The sequence below is a fragment of the Crocodylus porosus genome, unplaced genomic scaffold (assembly GCF_001723895.1).
Source record: "Crocodylus porosus isolate Cpor-Errol unplaced genomic scaffold, CroPor_comp1, whole genome shotgun sequence".
Classification (NCBI taxonomy): Eukaryota; Metazoa; Chordata; order Crocodylia; family Crocodylidae; genus Crocodylus; species Crocodylus porosus.
This window is the reverse complement of record NW_017728943.1, coordinates 113,463,678-113,484,960: the sequence shown is the minus strand read 5'-3', so window position 1 is coordinate 113,484,960 and position 21,283 is coordinate 113,463,678. Positions and strand designations below refer to the sequence as shown.

General features: G+C 46.2%; 1 protein-coding gene across 1 annotated transcript in view; it reads right to left on the bottom strand.

The window, feature by feature from the left end:
• The window catches only part of SERAC1 (serine active site containing 1), a 51,486-nt gene that overhangs the window by 25,316 nt on the left and 4,887 nt on the right, over positions 1 to 21,283 (bottom strand). The window contains exons 2-8 of the mRNA XM_019550025.1: positions 18,639 to 18,705; positions 14,738 to 14,829; positions 13,066 to 13,102; positions 10,522 to 10,658; positions 8,136 to 8,225; positions 7,342 to 7,473; positions 1,674 to 1,795 (exon numbers count right to left, since the gene is read on the bottom strand). Coding sequence (XP_019405570.1) covers positions 1,674 to 1,795; positions 7,342 to 7,473; positions 8,136 to 8,225; positions 10,522 to 10,658; positions 13,066 to 13,102; positions 14,738 to 14,828 — 609 coding nt within the window. The 5' untranslated portion in view covers position 14,829; positions 18,639 to 18,705. The remainder of the gene's footprint in view (positions 1 to 1,673; positions 1,796 to 7,341; positions 7,474 to 8,135; positions 8,226 to 10,521; positions 10,659 to 13,065; positions 13,103 to 14,737; positions 14,830 to 18,638; positions 18,706 to 21,283) is intronic.

Genomic DNA, 21,283 nt, shown 5'->3' with positions numbered 1-21,283 from the left:
TGTTGGAGTGGCCAGCAGATGGGCAAAGAAGTGATGAAAGCGGCGGTGGGGGCAGGGATGGCAGGAATGTGAGTGAGCAGGCACATGTGAGCACAACGAAGGCTGGGTGGGAGCATGGGGCCCATGCCGATGTCCCAGGGCCAGCACCAGCAGGAGCATGGGACCCAGGCTGGGTTGCACCACCAGTGAGAGCAGGGAGCCAGCCCAGCTCCAGAGCCCCTGCTGGCCTCGCCCCACACTCCTGCTGGCTGCAGGACACTGGCGTGGGCCCTGAACTCTTGCCCAGCTGTTGCTGTGCTCCTGCCCACCTGCTGCTACTACCCCCCACCTGTGGCCACTTTCAGTGCTTCCCTGCCTGCCCACTGGGTGCTCCTGTACCATATGGCTCTCAGCTGCATGGCCAGACCACAGGACTCAGCAGGAGCCAGCCTGGTCTGGCCCCAAGGACTGGAACGATCCCCTGCGGTCCTCCCCTGCCTCCCTCCCCCCCTCCCCCCCAACTCTTACTTGACTTTCCCTCTGGCACAGGGAGGCAGGAACAGCTTCAGGGTCTCAGGCCAGAAGGCTCTGCTAGGCAGAGGCTTCTGGGCGGTGGGGCAGGGCTAGGTGGGCCTGCCTGCTGGGTCCTGCTGGCTTCCCCTGCGTTCAACTGCCCCTAGCTCCTGTCATCTTTGACAGGCAGCCAGAAGCAGATAAATATTAATTTTCTAAATGTTTAGGAGCCCCAAAGGCTGGATAGAATGGCCTGGCAGGCCAGATCCAGCCCACGGGCCATATTTTGCCTGCCTCTGAACTACATTGTTCAACTTTATTCAAGAAAACAAAAATTACATATTTTCTCATTTCTGTAACTTTAGCACAGTTGTTCTCCTTGTTTGTTATGGCAACCCTTCAAATATTTGAAAACTGCTATCATGTATCCCCCCCCCCCAGTCTTACTCCCCTTTTCTCAAAGTAAATTTGCCGTGTCCTCTCAACTTTTTCTTGTATGGCTTGTTTGCCAAAACCTATACCATATTTTTTCCAATGTCTGGACCCTCTCCAACTTCTCCACATCCTTCTTAAAATGTGAAGTCCAGAACTGCACGCTATACTCTAGATAAGGCATAAGCTGTGGTGAGTCATATAGTACCAAGACCACTTCCTCTAAGTTTTTAATCACCTTCATATTCTCAATCAACCCCTCTTGCTGGCTAGAACAAGATTCAAGCTAAATGATATCCTGTATTGCACTGAAGTACAAGAGTACTTATGATTTTGCTGACATGCAATACATGTCAGTGAGCTAAATTCAATCTTAATGAAGCTTTTGGTACAAGTTTTAATTTTGCAGTGCTGCAAATGTTATAGGAAACAGAGATAAGTAAAATTAAGTTTATTGCCATAATAGTAAATCTCACCTCAAAATACTTCTGTGACTTTTCAGTCAGCAAACTGACTAGATAAATATTCTAGAAAGAGGACAACAATATTTTGGGTTCCATATCATAACATGTGAAAACAATAGGTTTTATCCCATCACATCATTGTGTTCTTGCATGTCAGAACTCCAAGATCTATCTTCATTTTACTATCCATCAGTTGTTTTGTTTTAGAACAACTCCACTTTGCTGTCTTGACTAGCAAAGGCAGTTCAGAAGACTCAAGTTATACCCATATTTTCATTTACTTACATCCTTTACTTTTGGTAAGGGAGGTGGAGGTAAGAAAAAACGAAGATCAATATCCTTGGACCGAGCCAAACCAATAGCAGTCCTCTGATCACAGGCTTGGGCAGCTGTTCTATACTGATAATCTGCAGCAAGAGAACCTCAATGTTAGGGTCAAACCTAGCCTTGAAAATTTTAGTCAATTTTAGCTGTGGTACTTCAGAAATATACATACTAACAGAAAATCATTACTGTAATCCACATAAATAAACCATAAGGTTTCAATGGCTCTGAGTCACAAAATCCAAAGAGGAAAAATAAATAGTTGGCAGATCAACATTAAACTGAAATGACATTTTAACTGCAGGGTATTAATTAATCTTTTAGACCAATGTTTGTCACTGTAATAAAGGACTTTAGATACCTGTCAATCATGTTCAAGAGCAGGTGTCTAGAGTTAAAGGAAAACAAAAATTATGAATCAAGACTATGCCTATACCCAGCCCTGTACTCTAGATACAGACAAAGCTTTTAAAGATTTTTCAATGTTATGCTACAGAGAATATACATTAAAAAAAAATGGTGTTATAGATTCACATCCTTTATAGTCTTATATCAATGCCTAATCTTAAATGTCACAGAAACTATGCTTCAATATGATTATTAAGGCTGTAAGAAAATGAAAGAATTAAGCTTGGCTGTATATGCTACTGTCCTTATTTACAGAATCATATACTTTTTTCCCCTTCATCTCATTCAGTGCATAGGAATGATCTTTTCTGAAGATGAATCAGAGCTGTATAGCAAATTATTCAGAACTTTGTTTGTAGGACTTATTTTCTCATCTGTAAAATGGGGATAAAATGGGGGATAATATCAACCTCATATTTCACTGAAATGGCAGTGAATACCATTAATGTTTTTGAGACACTAAGATACTACAGTGATGGGCACCAAGGGTGGGGGGGAGGGCAGAGAAGGGGGAACCAGGACTTGAACACTATGCTGGAAAAGAAAAGGAAATGAGTTCTGAACAGCTTCTTGTTAACTGAGCAGTGATCATCCCAGGAAACAGAGGTCCTGGAGAAAAACAGCATGAGATCACTGAATTAAAAGACAGTGTCTGAAGTCATACATGCCAGCGGGGCAAATTAAGGTGGTGATTTGGTGGTAATCCTTGCTTCTGGCACACACCGCCTAACTCCTCAGCGTTTCACTTCCCAAACTTATTGTGCAATTTCTATGCAGTTTCTTAGAATTTTGAAAAAACACACTGGAGAGAACAGAAATTTCCTCATAAGGCATCATATTGGCAACTACCTGGTTGCCAGGACTGAAATCTGAGATCTTCACACAGACCTCTGCCACCAGAGATAACAGATAGCAATAAATAGACTATCATTCTCCATATGTGCCAGTTGCAGACAAAGAGGAAACAGACACTTGGCCAGTGGGTTTGACACAAATCTGCTGACAGCAAAGGAAGTATGAGCCTCAGAAATCATGGGTTTTATTCAAGACTCTGGAGGCAAGAGTATCTTAATGTGCCCAAACCCTTCTCCTTGTCCTCGCCCCACCCCTCCTTTCCTTCCCCATCCCCTTCAACCTGTTCCTGTCCCAGTTCTGTCTTCTCCACCCTTGTGGTTTTTCCTCCCTACTCCATTCTCCTTATCTACCCAGCTCCAGCCTTCTCACCTTAGGCTTCTTATTCTAGCCACAATCTCTTGGCCTAGCTAATGCAGTCTTATCTCAGTCTCAGTTTTCACTCTCCTTTCCAGCTAGTCTCAGAGCCCCATCCTTCTTTGTGATCTGAAACTGTAGCATCTCCCCTTCTTTAAACCTGCAGTTGGCACCCTTCCCTAGTTTTTCTTTCACTGGTTCCAGATCCAGTCTTCCTCCATGAATTTCTATACATCAGCTTCCATTTCCCCAAAACCCCTTCCCAGCAGTTTGCTGCAGTCTCCCATTACCTTTTCTCCTTGTCCTAATTTCTTTGTTCAGCCAACCCCAGTTCTAACCCAGTGCCCTGGTTTCTCAGCAAATCAGTTCTTCTTCTTTCACATGAGTTGTTCCCCTAGCTTTGGGCTGGGCACTTTTACATGTGCTCCCAGGGTGGAGGGGGAGGCACTTTTATAAGAGCAGCTCTGAGAGCCACTCTAATTAAAGCGCTGCCGCATCTCATGTGTCAGCATCTCTGTACTTAAAAATGGCAACAGGGATGCTTGAACTCAAGCTCAATCAACAAACTTTAGTTCAAGTGCCCCCAACACCATTTTTAAGCATGGAGACGCTGATACACAAGATTCAGGAGGATGCTGGAGCACGGTAATTGCCACACTCCAGCAGGCTCAAGTCAGCTCCAACACACTCCAACACGTCAGAGCAGCCTCTGCTCTTGTGTATAGGTGCTCTTTGATTCCTATTCTCAGACTCTTTGTCCAACCAGACCCACACTCTTCCCTCCCCTTATCTGATCTCAGTGCACCCAACTCTGTTTCTATGACTGGCTCCTAATCATTCCACAACCAAGATAAATAAAAACAAGTGAGATCTTTCATTTTAAACAGATCTTTTATTTTAAAATCCTAATCAGCTTTTTTAATTCAAAATTAATACCCTTTCCTTGCTATTCCATGCCTGACTGTTCAGGCCTAGTCTTTAAGGCCATACTGCAAGAAAAAAACCTACAAAAAACAGTACAACTGTAATTCTACACCCAGAAGAAAAAATTTCAGAGTGGAACTGCTGAACGCAAGTATTCATTTGAGCACTGCTGTAGTGGCACAGAATAAACTGGTAGCTGTCACACAATTCTACCACTATTAATAGAAAAATAAACCTTGTCAAGGCAGAGTATTTCAAAATCCTCATTTTAAATGTAAGTTCATAAAGAAGCTAAATAACAGAACTTAGTTCTCATTCTGAAAAGAGTAAGCACAAAAAAAAGCTTCCTTCCACACAGAGAATGTCGGCATTTATAATAAACTGCTGGGAGCTATAATTTATAACAGGAACACAAGCTAAGCTGGCATAATTAAAATAAATCTTCCATTTTTTTCAAGTGTGGGGGAGGTTTCTACCTCTTCTTTTAGCTCACACAAAAATAAAATAGAAACACCGTGGAATGAATGGCTTATGAATAACGGTACATTAAATCCCTTTGATTGAGCTTTCAAATCAAGCACAGATCAGTAGTTGTTACTGAACAATTGTTAAGTAGTCTTGAAAAACAAAGTTAGATGTGTCCATCCAATACCTAGTGGACATCACAAAACTGGCATCATGACCAGTGAAACTGTTGACAATCCCTCCCCAAAAATGACAAGGATTTCATGGACGGCAAAAGTATTCTGTAGGAAAGGAAGGGCTATGGGACGTTCCTGAGGGGCGGTGACACAGCAGCTCCAGCCTGGGAGGCCGCTGCTGCAGCCCTAGTGCACCTCCCAGAATCCCTGCTGTACCACCCATCAAAAATTAAGAGTATCTCATGTTCTTCCTACAGCTATTTTTTTGGACTTCAGGTTTAAACAACAGATAAAAGTTATAGGCATACTTATAGGTTCTACTCTACATTCACTACTTCTGCCATCAGACAGCAGCCATCATAGCACATACATTCTATATGCTTCTGGTGCTTCCACTGAGCAGCTATGCTGCCAAAGCATGCAGTGCACTCTGAAAAGGCTCCAGCTATTGAATGTAACATGGTGGCAGGGGCCTTACTGCACTTGGCACAGGCGGAGTAACACTTCTGGCAGAGCAGAGAATTCTGCCATTGCAGAGGGGGTTTGTGTGAATGCATTCAGAGCCCTGCTTCAGGGCTGGGCCAGGCCCTGCATGGCACCAGTGCCACTGGTAGGAGGGGGAAGGATGCTGTGCACCCAACAAAGGCTACCCAGCTGGGACCAGACCCCTCCTTCCCCCAGGATTGCCTAAGGAGGGCCTGGCTTAAAACGCAGAAGAGCCTTCCAGCAGCACAAGCACAGTGGGAGACACAGGAGCCCATTGCCCTGCCTAAGACCCATCACTGCAGGAGGGGCTAGGCAGACCCACCACAGGGCTGAGAGTCTCACTGCTGCAGCAGGAAGGCCCCACCAGAGCTCTGTAGAAGGGCACAGCACTTCCCTCTCTCCCTGTGGTGGCAGGATCTGGCCACAGGACAGGTCCACAGTCCTAGCTCCATCTGCAGCCCCAGCTCCTGCCTGTGGGGATGAGGGGAAGACAGGCTCCACAGTTGGGCAATGCCACGCCCCCTGCCCGTTGTTCCCCATCAGGAGTCTAAAGCCTGTGCAGCACCAGGCACATGGTGAAGACATAAGGGGCTGGGGCCTTTCCTGCCAGAGGTCACTAAACTAGGTAAGTGCTATTGATTAACCATTTAACTGATATAATTAGAGGAAGTGTGGCAGACCACCAGTGAGATGCTCACCACTGAAGGGCTATCACAGGCTCTAGGGGAGCCTGTTTGGGGGGAGCAGCAAGGCAAAGCCTTCTTTGGCAAGTATTTTAAGGGGGAATGTGGGTGTCAGAGCACCTAAAGTGTTCTGCCACTTTAAGACCTAGATCAGGCAGCAGGCAGGTGCAGCACAGCCCTGATGAGCAACCATTTTAAGTCCTAGGCCAGCAGAGCTGGAGGCAGCAGTTGCTGCTTGATACTGTGGAATTGCCATCTCCCAGCGGAGCTGCTGCTCTGGGGACAACCTGGAAGTAAGGGCAGGAGCTAGGGGGTTGGCAAGGAGGCTCCTGGTCCTGGGCACAACCTAAAACTTCACCCTGCCAGGGAAGGAATGCCTGGTAGGACTGCTGCTGCCGCGGCAGCCCCATTCAAATACCAGGACTGCTCACCTCCCCAGTGAAAGGCAGGTAGGGGTGCTTTAATAACCCCAGGCCCCACCTTTGGGTGGGTCACTTAACGTCGGACAGAAAGACAGGGCCAGGCACAGTTACGGCCACTGAGCCCAATGGGTACAAGACCCCAGACAGTGGGTAATGGGGCCAGGCACACTCATGAGGGGCACCTGAGCCCAGTGGGGTGTAAGACCCTGTAGTGAGGGTAGTAGGGATCAGGCACACCTGAGCAAGGGGCACCTGAGCCATCTGGGTGAAGACCCTGTGAGTTCCAGGAAGGAGTGAGAAGAGGGATGAGAGTTGGTAGGCCCGGTGTGTGCCTCCAGATGAGGGGCCTGGGTGCTGGGGTGAGGAAGTCGAGGCCCTGAGATCAGGGGCGAAAAAGTTGAGGCCCTGCAGAGAAGGACCAGCATGATCCAGGTAAGCCGTAGGGAGCCTGAGGCCGCAAGTGGGCCTAAGACCAATAGAAGCGGCAGAGTGGGAGCTGCCAGTAAGAAAAGGGGCGAGTCATCAGACCCTGATTGGGAACAGTTGGAGTGTAATACCGGGCATAAGACCATAGCCAACAGCTATGGTTGAGAGAATTAACACAGGAGTCTGCAATCTTGGTATGCATGGTTCTCCAGGCTTGCTTCTTTTTCAGCAAAGAAAACAGCTTCCCAACTTAAAATACACATGCCAATTTTAGAAGGAAAGTTATACAGTGTATGTGAAAAAATAAGGTATTTAACCTCCCTTCAACCATCATCTTTCTTTCATATAGGATTTGTCAATGGATGTAGAGCAGCTAAATAAGATCTTGTTACATTTTCAAAGCTAACCAGATTACCCCAACAGACATTACCATGCCAGTGACTGTTCCTTGCCAAGTCTTGTACAGCTTGCAGTCTAACCATTTTGTCCTCTGATTGACTTCTCTTCAGGAGCAGCCATAAGGCACATTCATGCTCTTCTGCATCAAATGTACTGAAGTGTTCTTTACAAAAACATACCACACACAAAAATAATTCTGTTAACAATATCAGAAACCATTTCTTATATTTTTATTTAAATAATAATAAAATTGATAACTATGTATAGAATAATAAATAATTTTAGAAATTTTAAAGTAACAGTCTTCCAACGGTCCTAGATAAAATGCTTGCCATATTGAAATCAAGAGTAGTTGCTCTATTAATTTTAATGGTGCCTTGATTTCAATCCTTGTGTACTGACTCTGAGACAAAGTTTGTGTCGCTTTCAGTTGTAATCAGTAATCCTGCTGCAAAGTGTCACACACTTGTACCTAACTCCTAAAATGAACAAGTTTACAGGATTTCATATCCCAGTCCTGCTTTTGGCATCAGATAACTTAAGCTTCGGTTCAAATCTCTACTGAAAAAATACATTTTAACCAGTATTTTTCTAATGGAAAGCCTTTTGCCTTCTATTTTAACAAATTGTTTGTAGAAGTGACATGGAACACTATTAAATCACATTCCTACTAGTGCTTTGAAACGTAAAAATATGTAACTGTAAAGCAAGAAAGAGGTATACAAGAAAGAGGTTTCTACTTTCAAAGGATAATAGATCTGTACTTTGCTATGAAATTAATATTAATCTCAGACAACCCAACATTTCCATTATTTTAGTACCTACCATTAAAAGGTCTCCGGAGAATTTTAGCTTCAGCTTCTAATACTTTCCTCACTGCTTTATGAAGTTCTTTTCTTGCCTGGAATGTGATTCCTAGGAAAGTATTTAGACGTATTTAATGCTAGTAAAAAAATTCTTACAGAATTACACCCTGAAGCTAACAATTGTAATGATAAAGGAATAAATGATGTAAAAAATTCTCCATTAGTAACTGCTGCTTAAAAAATAGTCATCCATTTTATTCTTATTGGTGTTCTCACACCTCAGGGAATTGTATTTGTTTTTTAGGTAGGTGTGACTCTGTGTGTGTATTGTATACAGAAAGGAAAACAGACCTTAGGTAGTCTTCATAAGCTAGAAATGTGGCTTTCAGTCTGTGGCTGGGGTTTAAAATTAACCAACCTTCATGAAGCCATAAATTTAAGTTGGATTAGGGCTAAACTTAGCCTTTTATCCTTTCAAGGTAGACAGATAAGAGAATTCAGTTCTCACGGTTCTTATCTGAAATATACACATGCAATAAAATTCTTATCTGTTCTGCTTGGACAATAATGGTCTTGTGGCAATAAAGCAGGAGTCTGTAATGCAAATGTCTCTATGCCACCTCAGGCATAATGCACTATTTGTATTATGTAGGCACTATGTTCTAAAGCAGGGGGGGACAAAGTCCAGCCCACAGGCTGGATCAGGCCTGCAGCAGACTATTTCCCAGAAGCCCTTGAGGCAACTGCTGCTGTCAGACCCAACCCTGCTGCCTGGGTACCTTAGCCCATCTACCACTTGCCCACCACCGGGGGTGGGACCTGCGCAGGCAGGGAGCATGCTTGAGTGGCTGGGATGACGCCTTGGCCAAGAGCGACATGGATGGGAGGGGCCAGGGAGACCCCAGGATCTTGGAGGGACCAGGTTTGTGGCAGAACTATGATCTACTGTCCACATGCCCCTGCAAAGAGCAGGAATTCCACAGATGGGGGTATGCAGGCAGTGGATTGTGGTTCTGCCCTGGCTCTACCCCACAGTGTCACTGCCATAAGATCCTGGCCCCAGCTCAACAGCAGCTCCCCGCTCAGTTACACACCCTGCCAGCACCACTCCCAGAGTCTCCCTGGAGCTGCTGGGAAATGGAGTCTAGTCACTGGCTGGATCCATCATTTTGCCCAAACCTGTTCTAAACAGTCACTGGATACAATGCAAAAACAATGTGGGAACTGGGACCAGTGCCCCTGGGCTCCCTTGTTCCAGTGGCAGTGCCCACCTCATTGATCCACAGAGTCAGACTGCCCTTGCTTGCCCCACATATCTTTCCCTCTTGACTGACCCAGTACAGGGCAACTTAGGATCTAAAATTTGCATTAAATGCCACTCATGCATCTGAGAAACAGAATAATATATGTATATGTGGATACATATTGCATAGAAGAGGATCCACCAATGCCTGTCATAAGTAGGATGACCATATATCCTGGATTGGCTGGGACAATCCTGAATTGCAGAGGCTGTTTCAGCAACCCAGCCATTGGAGAAAACTGAAGTGAAGTCCCAGATTGGTGGGAACTTGCCCACATGTGCCTGAGTCAGGAGCTGGGCACATGTGGGTGGGTTTGAACCAATCCAAGAATTTTGTTTCTATTTTCTCCAGGAAGCCCAGCCAATGGGCTGCTCCCTGGCCTGGACCTGCTGGGCTGTGAGCAGAGTCACTTCCCCAGTAGAGAGGGTGATGGAGCCATAGAGTCATTGCATGGCCCTGTGCCTGGGAGCTACAGACAGGGGGGAAGGGAGGAGTGGAGGGAGGTCTGTGTGTGTCTGCATGTGCACATGCGCACACATCCATGCAATGAGGGAGGGAGCTGCAGGGGAGAAGGAGGCGGAGGAAAGGAGTGTTTTTTCCCCAGCCCCACTCCTGGGAGCTGTGGGCTTGGGGCTGTGTGCATAGGCCACGGAACAGGGAGGGCCACCCAGGCCATGGCCCGACCAACGTTTAGTGCATTAATTTAGCTAGCAATACAGTTAAAAAAAATAGCTATACAGTTTTAACCAGAAGGACAATTGAGCATTTGTGGGTTATATAAAGTAATGTGCTGTTCCGTGGCCTGTGTCCTGCCTGGCCCTGCTCCTGGGAGCTACAGGCTCAGGGGTGTGTGGGTGCATGTGGGTGTGTTCTTGGGAGCCATGGGGTGGGGTGCCTATGTTTGTGCATGCTACACTATCCTGACTGGCCCCACCCCCTGGAGCACCCCCTGCTTTGGATTTCCTTCAAATTACTGTGGTCACCCTAGTCATGGGTCTTACCCATTTCTTTTGGCTGCCTTTTTATCATTCCAGTATTTCATGCACAATTTGAAAAGCTGCTCTCTCCATCTCTTCTTAGACACAGTCTTACGTTGCTTACCTTGATGTTCACTCGGATCTAGAGAAGCTCTATGAACATAAATGTAGGATTTCAGTTTTTCTTGCTGTACTACTTGGGTATCGATTTTCAGTAACTTCTTTAGAGCCAGGACTTCATATGTAATGAATACAAAACCTCTTAAAACAAGAACACAGAATATGAATATTTGAAAAAAATATAAAGAATGATGACAAATACAGATTACAACTATTTCAAGGTAAAATACTATTTTGTCAAATACTGTATTTACTCAATTCTATGGCAAGGACCCCCTGCCTCCCATTTAACTAGGTGAGAAAAGATCCTGGTATTAGACTCAAGTACAATGGCAGTGCAGGGGGGCGGGAAGCTGCTATGGCTTGGGCTTCAATGGAAAAACTCCTACCTGGGGTTGGGGCTGTAGCCAGAGCTGCTGCCTGCTTTCTTTCCTCTCTCCACTGTCTCTGCACCCTGCTATCTCTCCCCCGCACCTACAGCCCACAAGTCTGTTACAAGGGCTAGTCTGGGCCAGGCCCATGTTCAGTGCCCCAACAAAAACAAGAATGAAGCCTGCTAGCGCAGAGCAAAGGTTCTGAGGAGAGAGGGAGTGCAGAGGCGAGGGGAAGCACAGAGGTGGCACGGGGTCAGGCACAAGCAGGGAGCAGCTGCTTGACCTCCCCATGCCACCTGCCTCTCCACTGCCTGACCCCCTTCAGCAGTGGGAGGGATGAATTAAAGACAACCCTCCAATAATTAGATTCTAGACATGGAAAATTATGACATTTATAAATGTTACGTGTCTAGAATCTAATTATTGGGGCGTCATCTTAAATTCAGGGTTGTCTTAGATTCACATATTGTATATATTTTGCACAGATTAATACAACTTTTTCAATCAGCCCAATGGAAGAAAAATCATAGTAAATGGTACTACATAATGAAAAAACACTTTCAGATTGATTGTTTAAAATTAAAGGTAGCTCACGTTCTTACTATCACCACTTTTTCTGAACTTCAGATTTAAACATCAAATAAAAATTATACATATACTTTAGACCAGGCATTGGCAACCCCGGCACGTGTGCTGAGCATGGCATGCGAAGCCATTTTGCTCAGCACACCATAGCCAGCCCCGGTTCTGGGTAGCTGTGGACAGCAACGGAGCCTGGGCTGCTCCCAGCAGGGCTTGCAGCATCCCAGCTGGGGTCATCCCAGACTCCCGACTGACAGCAGCTAACCAGATCTGGGGCCAGCTGCAGCCAGGAGGCTCCAAACACCTGTGCCAGGCTCCGGCATCAGCTCCGTACCAGTGCATGCACCCACGCCTCAGAGTGGGCAGTGGCGGAAGGGCCTGAGGAAGTGCAGCTCTGGTCTCTCTCTCGCTTATGGTGGACGTGCACCTCAGGGTGGACAGCAGGGCAGTCCAGCCCGACCCAAAGGTGCCCATGCAGTCACTGCCAGCACAGAGCTGATGCCGTTGCTGTGGAACCCAGCACAGCTGTTTGCAGCCTGCCTGCTGCTTGCTGCAGCTGCCCAAACCTGGACTGGCTACAAACAGCTACACTGGGCTTGAGAACCCTGCCATCACCTCTGTACTGGAAGCAGGGGAGAGACCGGAGCTGCGCTGCCTCAGGCACCTCCCCCATCGACCACTCCGATGCGTGGGTGCACATGCCAGTATGGAGCCGATGACGGAGCCCAGCACAGCTGTTTGGAGCCTCCCATCTGCAGCCAGCCCCAGCTTTGGGTAGCTGCTGCCAGCCAGGAGCCCTGACTGCTCCCACCAGGCAGCTGGGATGCTGCAAGCCCTGCTGGGGGCAGCCTGGGCTCCAGCAGCTACTCAGAGCCAGGGTAGCTGCTGACAGACACAGACCCCAGGGTGGGGGACAGGGGCTTTGGGTGGGGGCAAGAGGCAGTAGGGGTGGGGGACAGGGGCACAAGCAGGGCATCCTGCCATGTACCCCTTGCCCTCATTTTGTTTTTCTTGCATGCCAGCACTCTGGCACCTTCCAAGGTAGGCATTGTGGTGTTTTTCAGCACTCTGGCCAAAAAACTTTGCCTACTTCTGCTTTAAACTGTCTATATTAGATGCTTCTGCCACCAGAGAGCAGCCACCATATCACATGCAACATGATGGCAGGGGCCTTACTGCACTTGGTGGAGGCGGAGTAAGACTTTTGGCAGAGCAGAGGATTCTGCAACTGCAGAGGGGTTTGGGTGCAAATGCATTCAAAGTTTGCTAATGTGGTATCTCCCTGGGCTGAACCAGCCATGCACTCAGCCATCTCAGGGCTAAGCCAGGCCCAGCCCCGCTTCTGGTGCTTCCACTGTACAGCTGTGCTGCCAGAGCATGAAGTGAACTCTGGGAAGGCTCCAGCAATTGAATGCAACAGGGTGGAAGGGGCCTTACTATACTTGGCAGAGGTGAAGTAACACTTCTGGCAAAGCAGAGGATTGTGCCATTGTAGAGGGGTTTGGATGTGAATGCATTCAGAGTTTGCTGGAAGACTTGGAATTGTAAAGGTAGAGAACTCTAGTATAGACTAAGCTTTAGTTAAATCTTACCCTAGAGTAAGTGATCCAGTTAACGTTGCGATTTTTCCTAAAAATAAATAAATAAACAAATAAATTGTGTGCATATAAATCGTTATAAAACAGTTAAATCACTTGATCTAATCTGAAACTTTATATAGTATCAGTAAAAATAAAATTGAAAATGAAAGAAAGTAGGCTTTTCAAGCTCAGTTTTCCATTTCTGACTCTTGGTGGCCAGCAACTATAAAATATAAATGAATACTGTTTTCTACAGCTTTAAATCGCATATTCCCTGCTCCACATGTAAGTAATCTGGTAAACCATCAGAAATAATTATCCTCTCTTCAACATCATTCTCTCATGTCAGTGACATTCATACTTCAGTTGCAGACAATCAACAGTAAAACTACTAGTACTCAGTGTCATTAGTTTTCAATTCCTACTGTAAATTACTTTAAGGAACTGCTTCTTTTAAAAGTGCAAGTTTATTGAAATTTGGTTCACTGCATACAGGAATAAATACGTTCTCAGCAAGGCATTTGCACCCCATCAAGAATAATACCCTTCCTTCAGTATGAACTGGAGATTTTCCTTAGCTCCCACTGCAACTAGGCAGGTTTCTGACATGGAAGGCTACATGCTGAAGAGTAACTGGCAGGTAAAGTAGAAAAGGCAAGAAGTGCAGTCTGTTGTCTGTTAGAAATAGAAACATCTTGTCTTTTGATGCTAACATAGAGAGTTTAAGAAATCATGAGGATGTCAATTATACAGAGGCAAAGTTAGAGGAAAAGTGTAAACTGAACAGGCAGAATCTCAGGGCAATAACCAGCAGGCAGAGAGGAACAGACATGGAGGAATTTATACACATACTTTTCTGCCCTGTGACGCACTGGAGATCCACACACGAGCTGAGGTGAACCGCACTACACTGCATACAGTTAAATAAGCAGCAAAATCTATGTCAGCATGCAGAAAATGGCAGCTGTGCACTTTTGAACTAAAGCAAAAGTGTCTTTTAGTTCAAAAGTGCACCGCTGCCATTTTCTCAGTGCTGATGTGCATTTCCCCACTTATACAACTGTAAGTATCACAGTACTGGGTGCTTTTCAAAGCTCTAGTGCTGCAGTGCTTCCATGTTTAAAAATGCCTTGAGAGCCAACATTTGCTTAATTGTTATTGCCAGTTTTAAGAGCCAATGGATCAATTTGTTCCATGGTTTCAAAGACAAAAAAAAAGAAAAAGAAAATAAATAGACGGTGAATTTGACCGGATCTGAAAGCTTCATGAGATGGTAACATTTGGAGATGGCCATCTTGTGCTCTAAAATGTATAATTTCTCTTCAAATAAATTAAGGCCCTATGATTGTGAAAATAACCTTGAAAATGTGAATCAAGCATAAACCAATGCAGGGCTGTCTGCTTGAGCAACATTAGCTACTCAAATCATATCAGTGAAGCATTAACACTAAAACATAACAATGGCATTTTACATATAATTCTGCTTGGCAAGTTTAGTTGTAAGCATACAGAGTGACAGTGTGAAGGAGATAAACCCATGTTTGCTGCCTGTCATCTCAAAGTATTAGGCTTTAAACATTTGTGGTAACATCTTTTGAAGTCTAGTATATATTTAAATATAAATCCTGCTCTGACAAAATTAGTTTTTAGGGGTTCATCAGGTTGATTACAGAACTATACTTACTGAGATCTTTCCACGGAAGGTCATTTTTGGTGGTTGGACCAGAGGTTCCTATTCTTCTACAGCACAATACACAATAAGCAGACAATGACATGCTGTGTATAAAAACAAAAGTAATTAATTTAAATAACATAACTGAAAGTTTGTAGCAATTTTTCCATCTCTTCCCCATTAAACATGGTGAACATGCATCATTTGTTTACATCGGTGTGGGCAAAATATGGCCCACAGGCTGGATCCGGCCCGCGGGGCCCCTAACAAATGTAGAAAATTAATATTTCTCTGGCCTTGGTTCCTGTCAAAAATAGGACCCAGGGGAAGCCCAGTGGGCTCCAACAACAGTGGGCCCACCCAGTCCAATGGAAGCCCCTGCCAGGGCTTCTGGCTTGGGAGCACGTGGCTTCCCCGTGACTGAGCCGCAGGTAAGGAGGAGAAGGGCAGGGGGAGAAAGCCCCTTCCCCACCTCATGGCCAGCACCCTGTGCTGCAGCTGCTCCAAGCCCGCATGGGGCTGCCTGTGCCTGCTCTGGACAGCCCTGTGCAGGCTGCGAGCAGCTGCAGCAGAGAGCGCCAGCCATGGGGCGGGGGAGAGACTGCTTTTCCTCCCGCACTCAGCTTTTCCCTGGGCTCCTTTCCTGCACAGAGAAAAGTGGCTCCTCACCCACCCCACGGGCGGCGCTCCCTGCTGCAGGCATTCGCAGCCCACACGGGGCTGTCTAAAGCAGGCACAGGCAGTCCCAGGCAGGCTGCAAGTGGCTGCAGCATGGGGCACTGGGCATGAGGCAGGTGAGGAGCTACTTCCCCTCGCTCGCCATGTGGCCAGTGCCCCACGCTGCAGCCACTCGCATGAGGCGGGTGAGGAGCTACTTCCCCTCGCTCACCATGTGGCCAGTGCCCCATGCTGCAGCCACTCGCAGACTGCCTGGGACTGCCTGTGCCTGCTCCAGACAGCCCCACATGGGCTGCGAGTGCCTGCAGCAGTGAGCGCCGGCCGTGAGGTGGGTGAGGAGCCACTTTTCCCTGCATTCAGCACCAGCTCCTTCCCTGCTGGCAAGCAGGGGTTCAGGGCTGTGCGCTGCCCCCTGGGAGGTACTGGGTGTGAGTGGGCTGGGAGCCAGAGGGAGCACGGGGCCTGCACCAGTGCCCTGGGGTTAGTGCCGGTGGGGCCCAGAGCAGGGTGGCACAGGGTCCCAGCTGGCAGGGGTTCTATGGAGCTGGGCCAGCTCCCCACTCTCCCTGCTAGTGCAGCCCAGTCCAGCTCCACGGACCCCTGCCACCCTGCATCCTGCTTTGGGCCCCACTGGTGCTGGCCCTGAGACATTGGTCCCAAGATGGTGACCAGCGAGTGGGGCACCTGTCAAGGGGCAGGACTACCCATGCGGCCCTCGACAACCTGCCAAAACTGGATAAGCGACCCTCTGCCTGAAATGACTGTCCACCCCTGGTTTACATGGAACATTAAATTTGCCAAATCTGTGCAACTGCATTTAGTAATTTATATTTCAGTTATGATAAAAGTTTCAAGTAGTATTTTATAAAACTGTATTTTTAAGCCATTACTTCTCGAATCTGACCTAGTAAATCCCCATCCCTGAAATGTTGGTAGCTCTTCGTTACACAACAGACATTTCTACAGACATTTATATCGATTTGTTACCCTCTATTATACATGCATTTGTACAAGTACACAATAAACCGACTGCTTTTTCATAACATTCATGATTGATGTTGTTTTTAAAATGGTTAATTGATTTGGTTTTAACAGCAAATAGGTATCTTTGAAAGTTTTGTCATACAAATTCAGGGAAAAACTGTTAAGAGTTATCGTCTTGCTGTTTAAAAGTTATAATCCAAGAATGCTAAAATCTATCTGATAGAAATACAGTAAAACAAGGAACGTTTGTATCTGGTTGGTTCACAACCCACTTAATCATCAGTATTAAAGATGTGCCACTCTGATATTTGCTGCAGATTTTATTTTAAAGGGCACTGTTTCTCTACTCAGCTGGAGCTCATCAGTGGTCCCACACAGTTGATCAAAGAAGTGGTGCCCTTTGAAAGCCGCAGCAAACACTGAAGCACCTCAGTGGTTCCATGTAGCTGTTTGCTTCTCTTCTTCTTTTATGTGTAGGAGTTAGAAGAGATGGCTGCTAGCAAGATTAACACCTACACTAAATATCCACTAAAATCCACAGGTGTTTGAGGTGTTTGCTCTTTGGGTTTTTTCTGTTCTTATAAAAATCCTGGGAAACATCTCAAATTAGGCTGAGTACTTTCAGTGAAAGAGAATTGGCTTTATTTTATGGAACGAGAAAAAAAATATTCATATTCTCTTTCATACCATAAAGCTTAAGAGGAAATCCCAGGATAAAGCGTGAAGCAAGGTATGTCAGAAATACTACATACTGGAGGAAGTCAGTTTTCTTTCCCTTTGAAAGTCACAAAGGAATTAAATATGTTATTTTCTAAGAAATGCTACTTCCTTTACACATAAGTTAAGTAAGAAAAATTACCCTGAAGTCAGGAGAGAGACCACAATTTGATTTTACAGTCTCAGCAGACATTTACTTGAAGGATAAAATTAACCTCCCTAATTAAAACAACTCCAAGATGTTCATCAACAGTTACAAAATGGCAATACCCCAGAAAAAAATAGATGATACCATTTGAGTAAGTGTGGAGTAACACTAGGGTCCTAGACAGTCTGATTTAGGACTATATCCAATAAAGTATTTCCATATATCAATTAAGAATCATATTTAACTTTTAGATGTCTGGTCTACAGAGAGGTATCAGAGCTTTGTGTCAGGTCCCTATGCTCTCTCCCCATGCACTATATAGAGCAGGCTTGTTCAACATATGGCCTGCCAAGCCATTTTATCCAGCCTGCGGCAACACCGCCATGGAGCACGGAGCCATGGCAGAGCCACCACTGGGCATGGAACCGCCATGGAGCTGCTGCCGGGAGCAGAGCTGCCACAGAGCTAGTCCAGGGCTGTTCAGATCTGGTGAGGCTGTGGGCCCCAGATAACACCAGCATGTCTTGCACAGGCTGCACGCTGTGGGGGTGGGCCCCTAAAACCCCCCCACTGCACGGGCTGCTCCAGCAGCATGCAGACCCCCATCCTTAGCCATGCAGGCTACATTTGCAGGACATGGACCACTATGCACCCCCAGGCCTTTCCCCCTTGCACAGCAGTGGGAGAGGTGGCTGCCCAGGCCCATGTCCCTATATACTAACTGCTTGCAGACCCCGTGTAGATTGTAGCGACATCCTGGCCCTTTGTGGGCCACATGTGGCCTGCAGGTAGTCAGCTGGGCAGCCCTAATTTAGTCCAACACCCTGAACAGAAAAATGATGTCCTGTTCCTAAGCCATACCAAACGTACATACTTTCTGAAAACCACAACTTCCCTAGGCACATTTCCAGACCCATTTCATTGTCACTTCCTGCAACTTCATTGGTGTCGAAGGTCACGTGACATCACTTCCTGATGTGACCGCTTCCTGTGAGGTCTTTGAATATGGCTCGCTGGCCCACTGGGTGATAAAGAGTTCGTGATCTGGCCCCATATTCAAAAAGATTGGACACCCCTGGTATAGTTAAGTGTTTCAGAAGAGCAACTGAAAAAAACACACACACTAAGTGGAAAGCCACCTGGAGCTTGCCAACAAATGCAAAGAGTAAGGTACATCTAAACTCTCATCCCTCTCCAGAGCTTAAGTGCCTGACAGAGGGCTGCTGTGTCATCTCTACCTACATGGGATTGAGAGCCTTGAATACTTCCCAGGAGGGCAAGCACCCACAACCTCTTTCCAATAACTGAATGAGGTTCACTGTTACCTCTTAAAATGCAGATAGATAGCCCCCTCCTCTTCCTTCTCCCATTCATAGTGATACTCACCTTTCATGCGACAGCCAGGCTTGGCAAGGTGTAAACACTCTCCACTTCTCCTGCTGAAGCTGTGCCACTGTGAAGCAAATAACATGAGGATTTATGAGGCTAGCGCAAGAGAGAGTGAAAGACAGAAAACAAGAGTGCACATGCACAAGCAAGAAGGAACTTGACTCTAATCAGCGGGGTACCACCCTTATTCAGGTGTGGGGAGTCAGGGTGTGAGGTGTGTTCTGAGAACGCATACTTTATAGGACCTTTTAGGAACTTGGGCGGAAGAATGCCTAGATCTTGGATCTTGAGCAGGCTTGGGCCTGCTCAGCCTGGAACAATTCCAGGCAGCTTGGAAATTTTTTAATCAAGCAGGGAAGCCCCTAATGATTTGAAGCACCAGCATGGCTAGGTGTCACTTAAGAAAGGCCTTTTTAAGCAAGAGCTTAAGGTACCTCAAAGCACTTATGATGGGTGGGTAAAATATGGCTCATGGGCCAGATCCAGCCCACCAGGTGGGCACCCACCAATTAACTGCACCTGGCCTGCCCCACAGCTTCTCCTGCTGTACTCCACATGGGGCTGAGATCTGCCCACTCCCACCCAGACAGCATGCTGCACTCTCACCCATGCCCACAGGAGGCCCCTGCCAACACATGTAGCTTCTAAACAGGGCTGCTGCTGCTACTACTGCAGCCGTTCAGGGAACTGCTCAGCTCCCCTGGCCTCCAGCAGCTCCTCTGCCTGTCACTGCTGCAAAACTCTGGACAGCAGGTAGGGAAATGGTGGCAGGCAGGGGGAAGGTGCAGTTGAGTGGAAGCCTGGAGTGCAGGGTCAGGGCTGGTGGGAGTGCAGAGACCAGAGTGTGGAGGCCTGGGCTAGCGGGAGTGCAAGGCCAGCCCAGTTTCATCGCACAGGGCTTCCTGCAGCTCACACGCAGCTCCCAGGACATGCCACTGGGGGGAGCTCCCAGAAGAGAACCCCATGTGGTAGAGCCATGCCAGCTCAGCCCGGCTCCCAGGACTCTGCCAGGGAGCCAGGGACCTGCATGTGGTGGCAGGGAGTGGAGCCAGGCCATTGGTTCCACACACCCCACACCCTACAAACACACACATACACCCCATACACTCCCCCCCAAATATACAAGAGTAAGAATTTATTTTGGGCTATTTTAAAATCACCTCTACATATACTATTCAAACACATATTAAACTAGACAAAACTACTTTTTGAAATAAAATTAAAATATTATTTGGTTTTTAGTATATGATTAGGTTTTCTTCTAGTTCTAAGATGATAACTCCTCCTACCCTGCCCCCCTATCCCCTGCTCCCCTCCCAAAAGGAGTACTTACAGGGGCAAGTGGAGGGACTTCAGGAAGATCATGGAGGTCAGGGGGCAGGATTTCTGGTCCCAAGATGGTGATCAGGGAGCAGGGCACCTGTCAAGGTGCGGCCCTTGACAAGCCACCGAAACTCATTAAAATTGCCCTCCAGGTAAAATATTGCCCACCCCTGACCTAAGACCTGCTTGAGGAACTTAAGACCTTTATAGAATCTGGTCCTTAGTCATATTCAAACACAGATTCAAGGAGAGACCGCTTTGAATGGGGCTGAACAAATAAATGTAGCAGCCAAAAAATTTATTTAAAGCTAAAGTTAAGATCATACTTATCCAATATGTAACAGGAATATTAAAGTTAAACAAATACATATTCACAATATCAGAAAACTGAGCTAAGGTTAGAGTTTTCAGAGAAGACAGTTCAAACAATAGAAGTGGAAGGTTAAATGAGGGCTTGCGGGTTTTATGGTCTACCTTTGTACGATATGCAATCTAAAAATTCTAACCAAAAGTAAAAAATTGTGGTGGGAGAACTCTATATCCACATATGAGAGTTATAAATGTAAATGAAGATATGGCACATCTTGCTTCATGAACCATTGACAAGACTTAAGAAATTCTTATTTGAGGGAAACACCTGGGATGAATCTTAAAAGGCAAAAACTACAGATAACCTCCTATAAGACATATATTCTTAACTAGGATTAGAAGAAATTGATTAAAGTCCAGGACAGAAAATGCATTGTCACGTTTGTATATTATACAGCACTGTCTGGTAACATGAATGTCTATCTGTGAAAGCCTGAATTTTGGAAATCAAGAGTCTAACTGAATCTCTTTTCTCATGTACACAGGACCATTGTTCGACAATGGGCATGTCCACACATGCATTAATGCATCTTTTCTAATGTGCATTAAATATAGTACCTCCAACGTGAGGTTCTAAATTAATGCACATTAGGTGCAGTAACGCATTTGCACACTTTAGTGTGCAGTAGACTATTTTAATACTCATTAGCATAGTGTCATGGTTTTTTACATGATGCCTTAATGCACAGTAAAATAGTCTACTGTGTATTAAAGTGCATGTGTAGACGTGCTCTGCATTAAAAAGAAGGCAGGTCACAGTGAAGAGCAAAGGAGAGCACACCTTGACTGCTCTGACACAGAGGGAGACTTATTCTGCACATGGGACAGGGCTGATGCAGATTACTTTTTTGTTTGAAGAAAGGGGAAACCAAAGAAGGATCTATGACTCTGCATCACACAACTTGTCTTCTGAGCTGCTCAGAAGGGTAGAGATAAGTGACCATCACTCA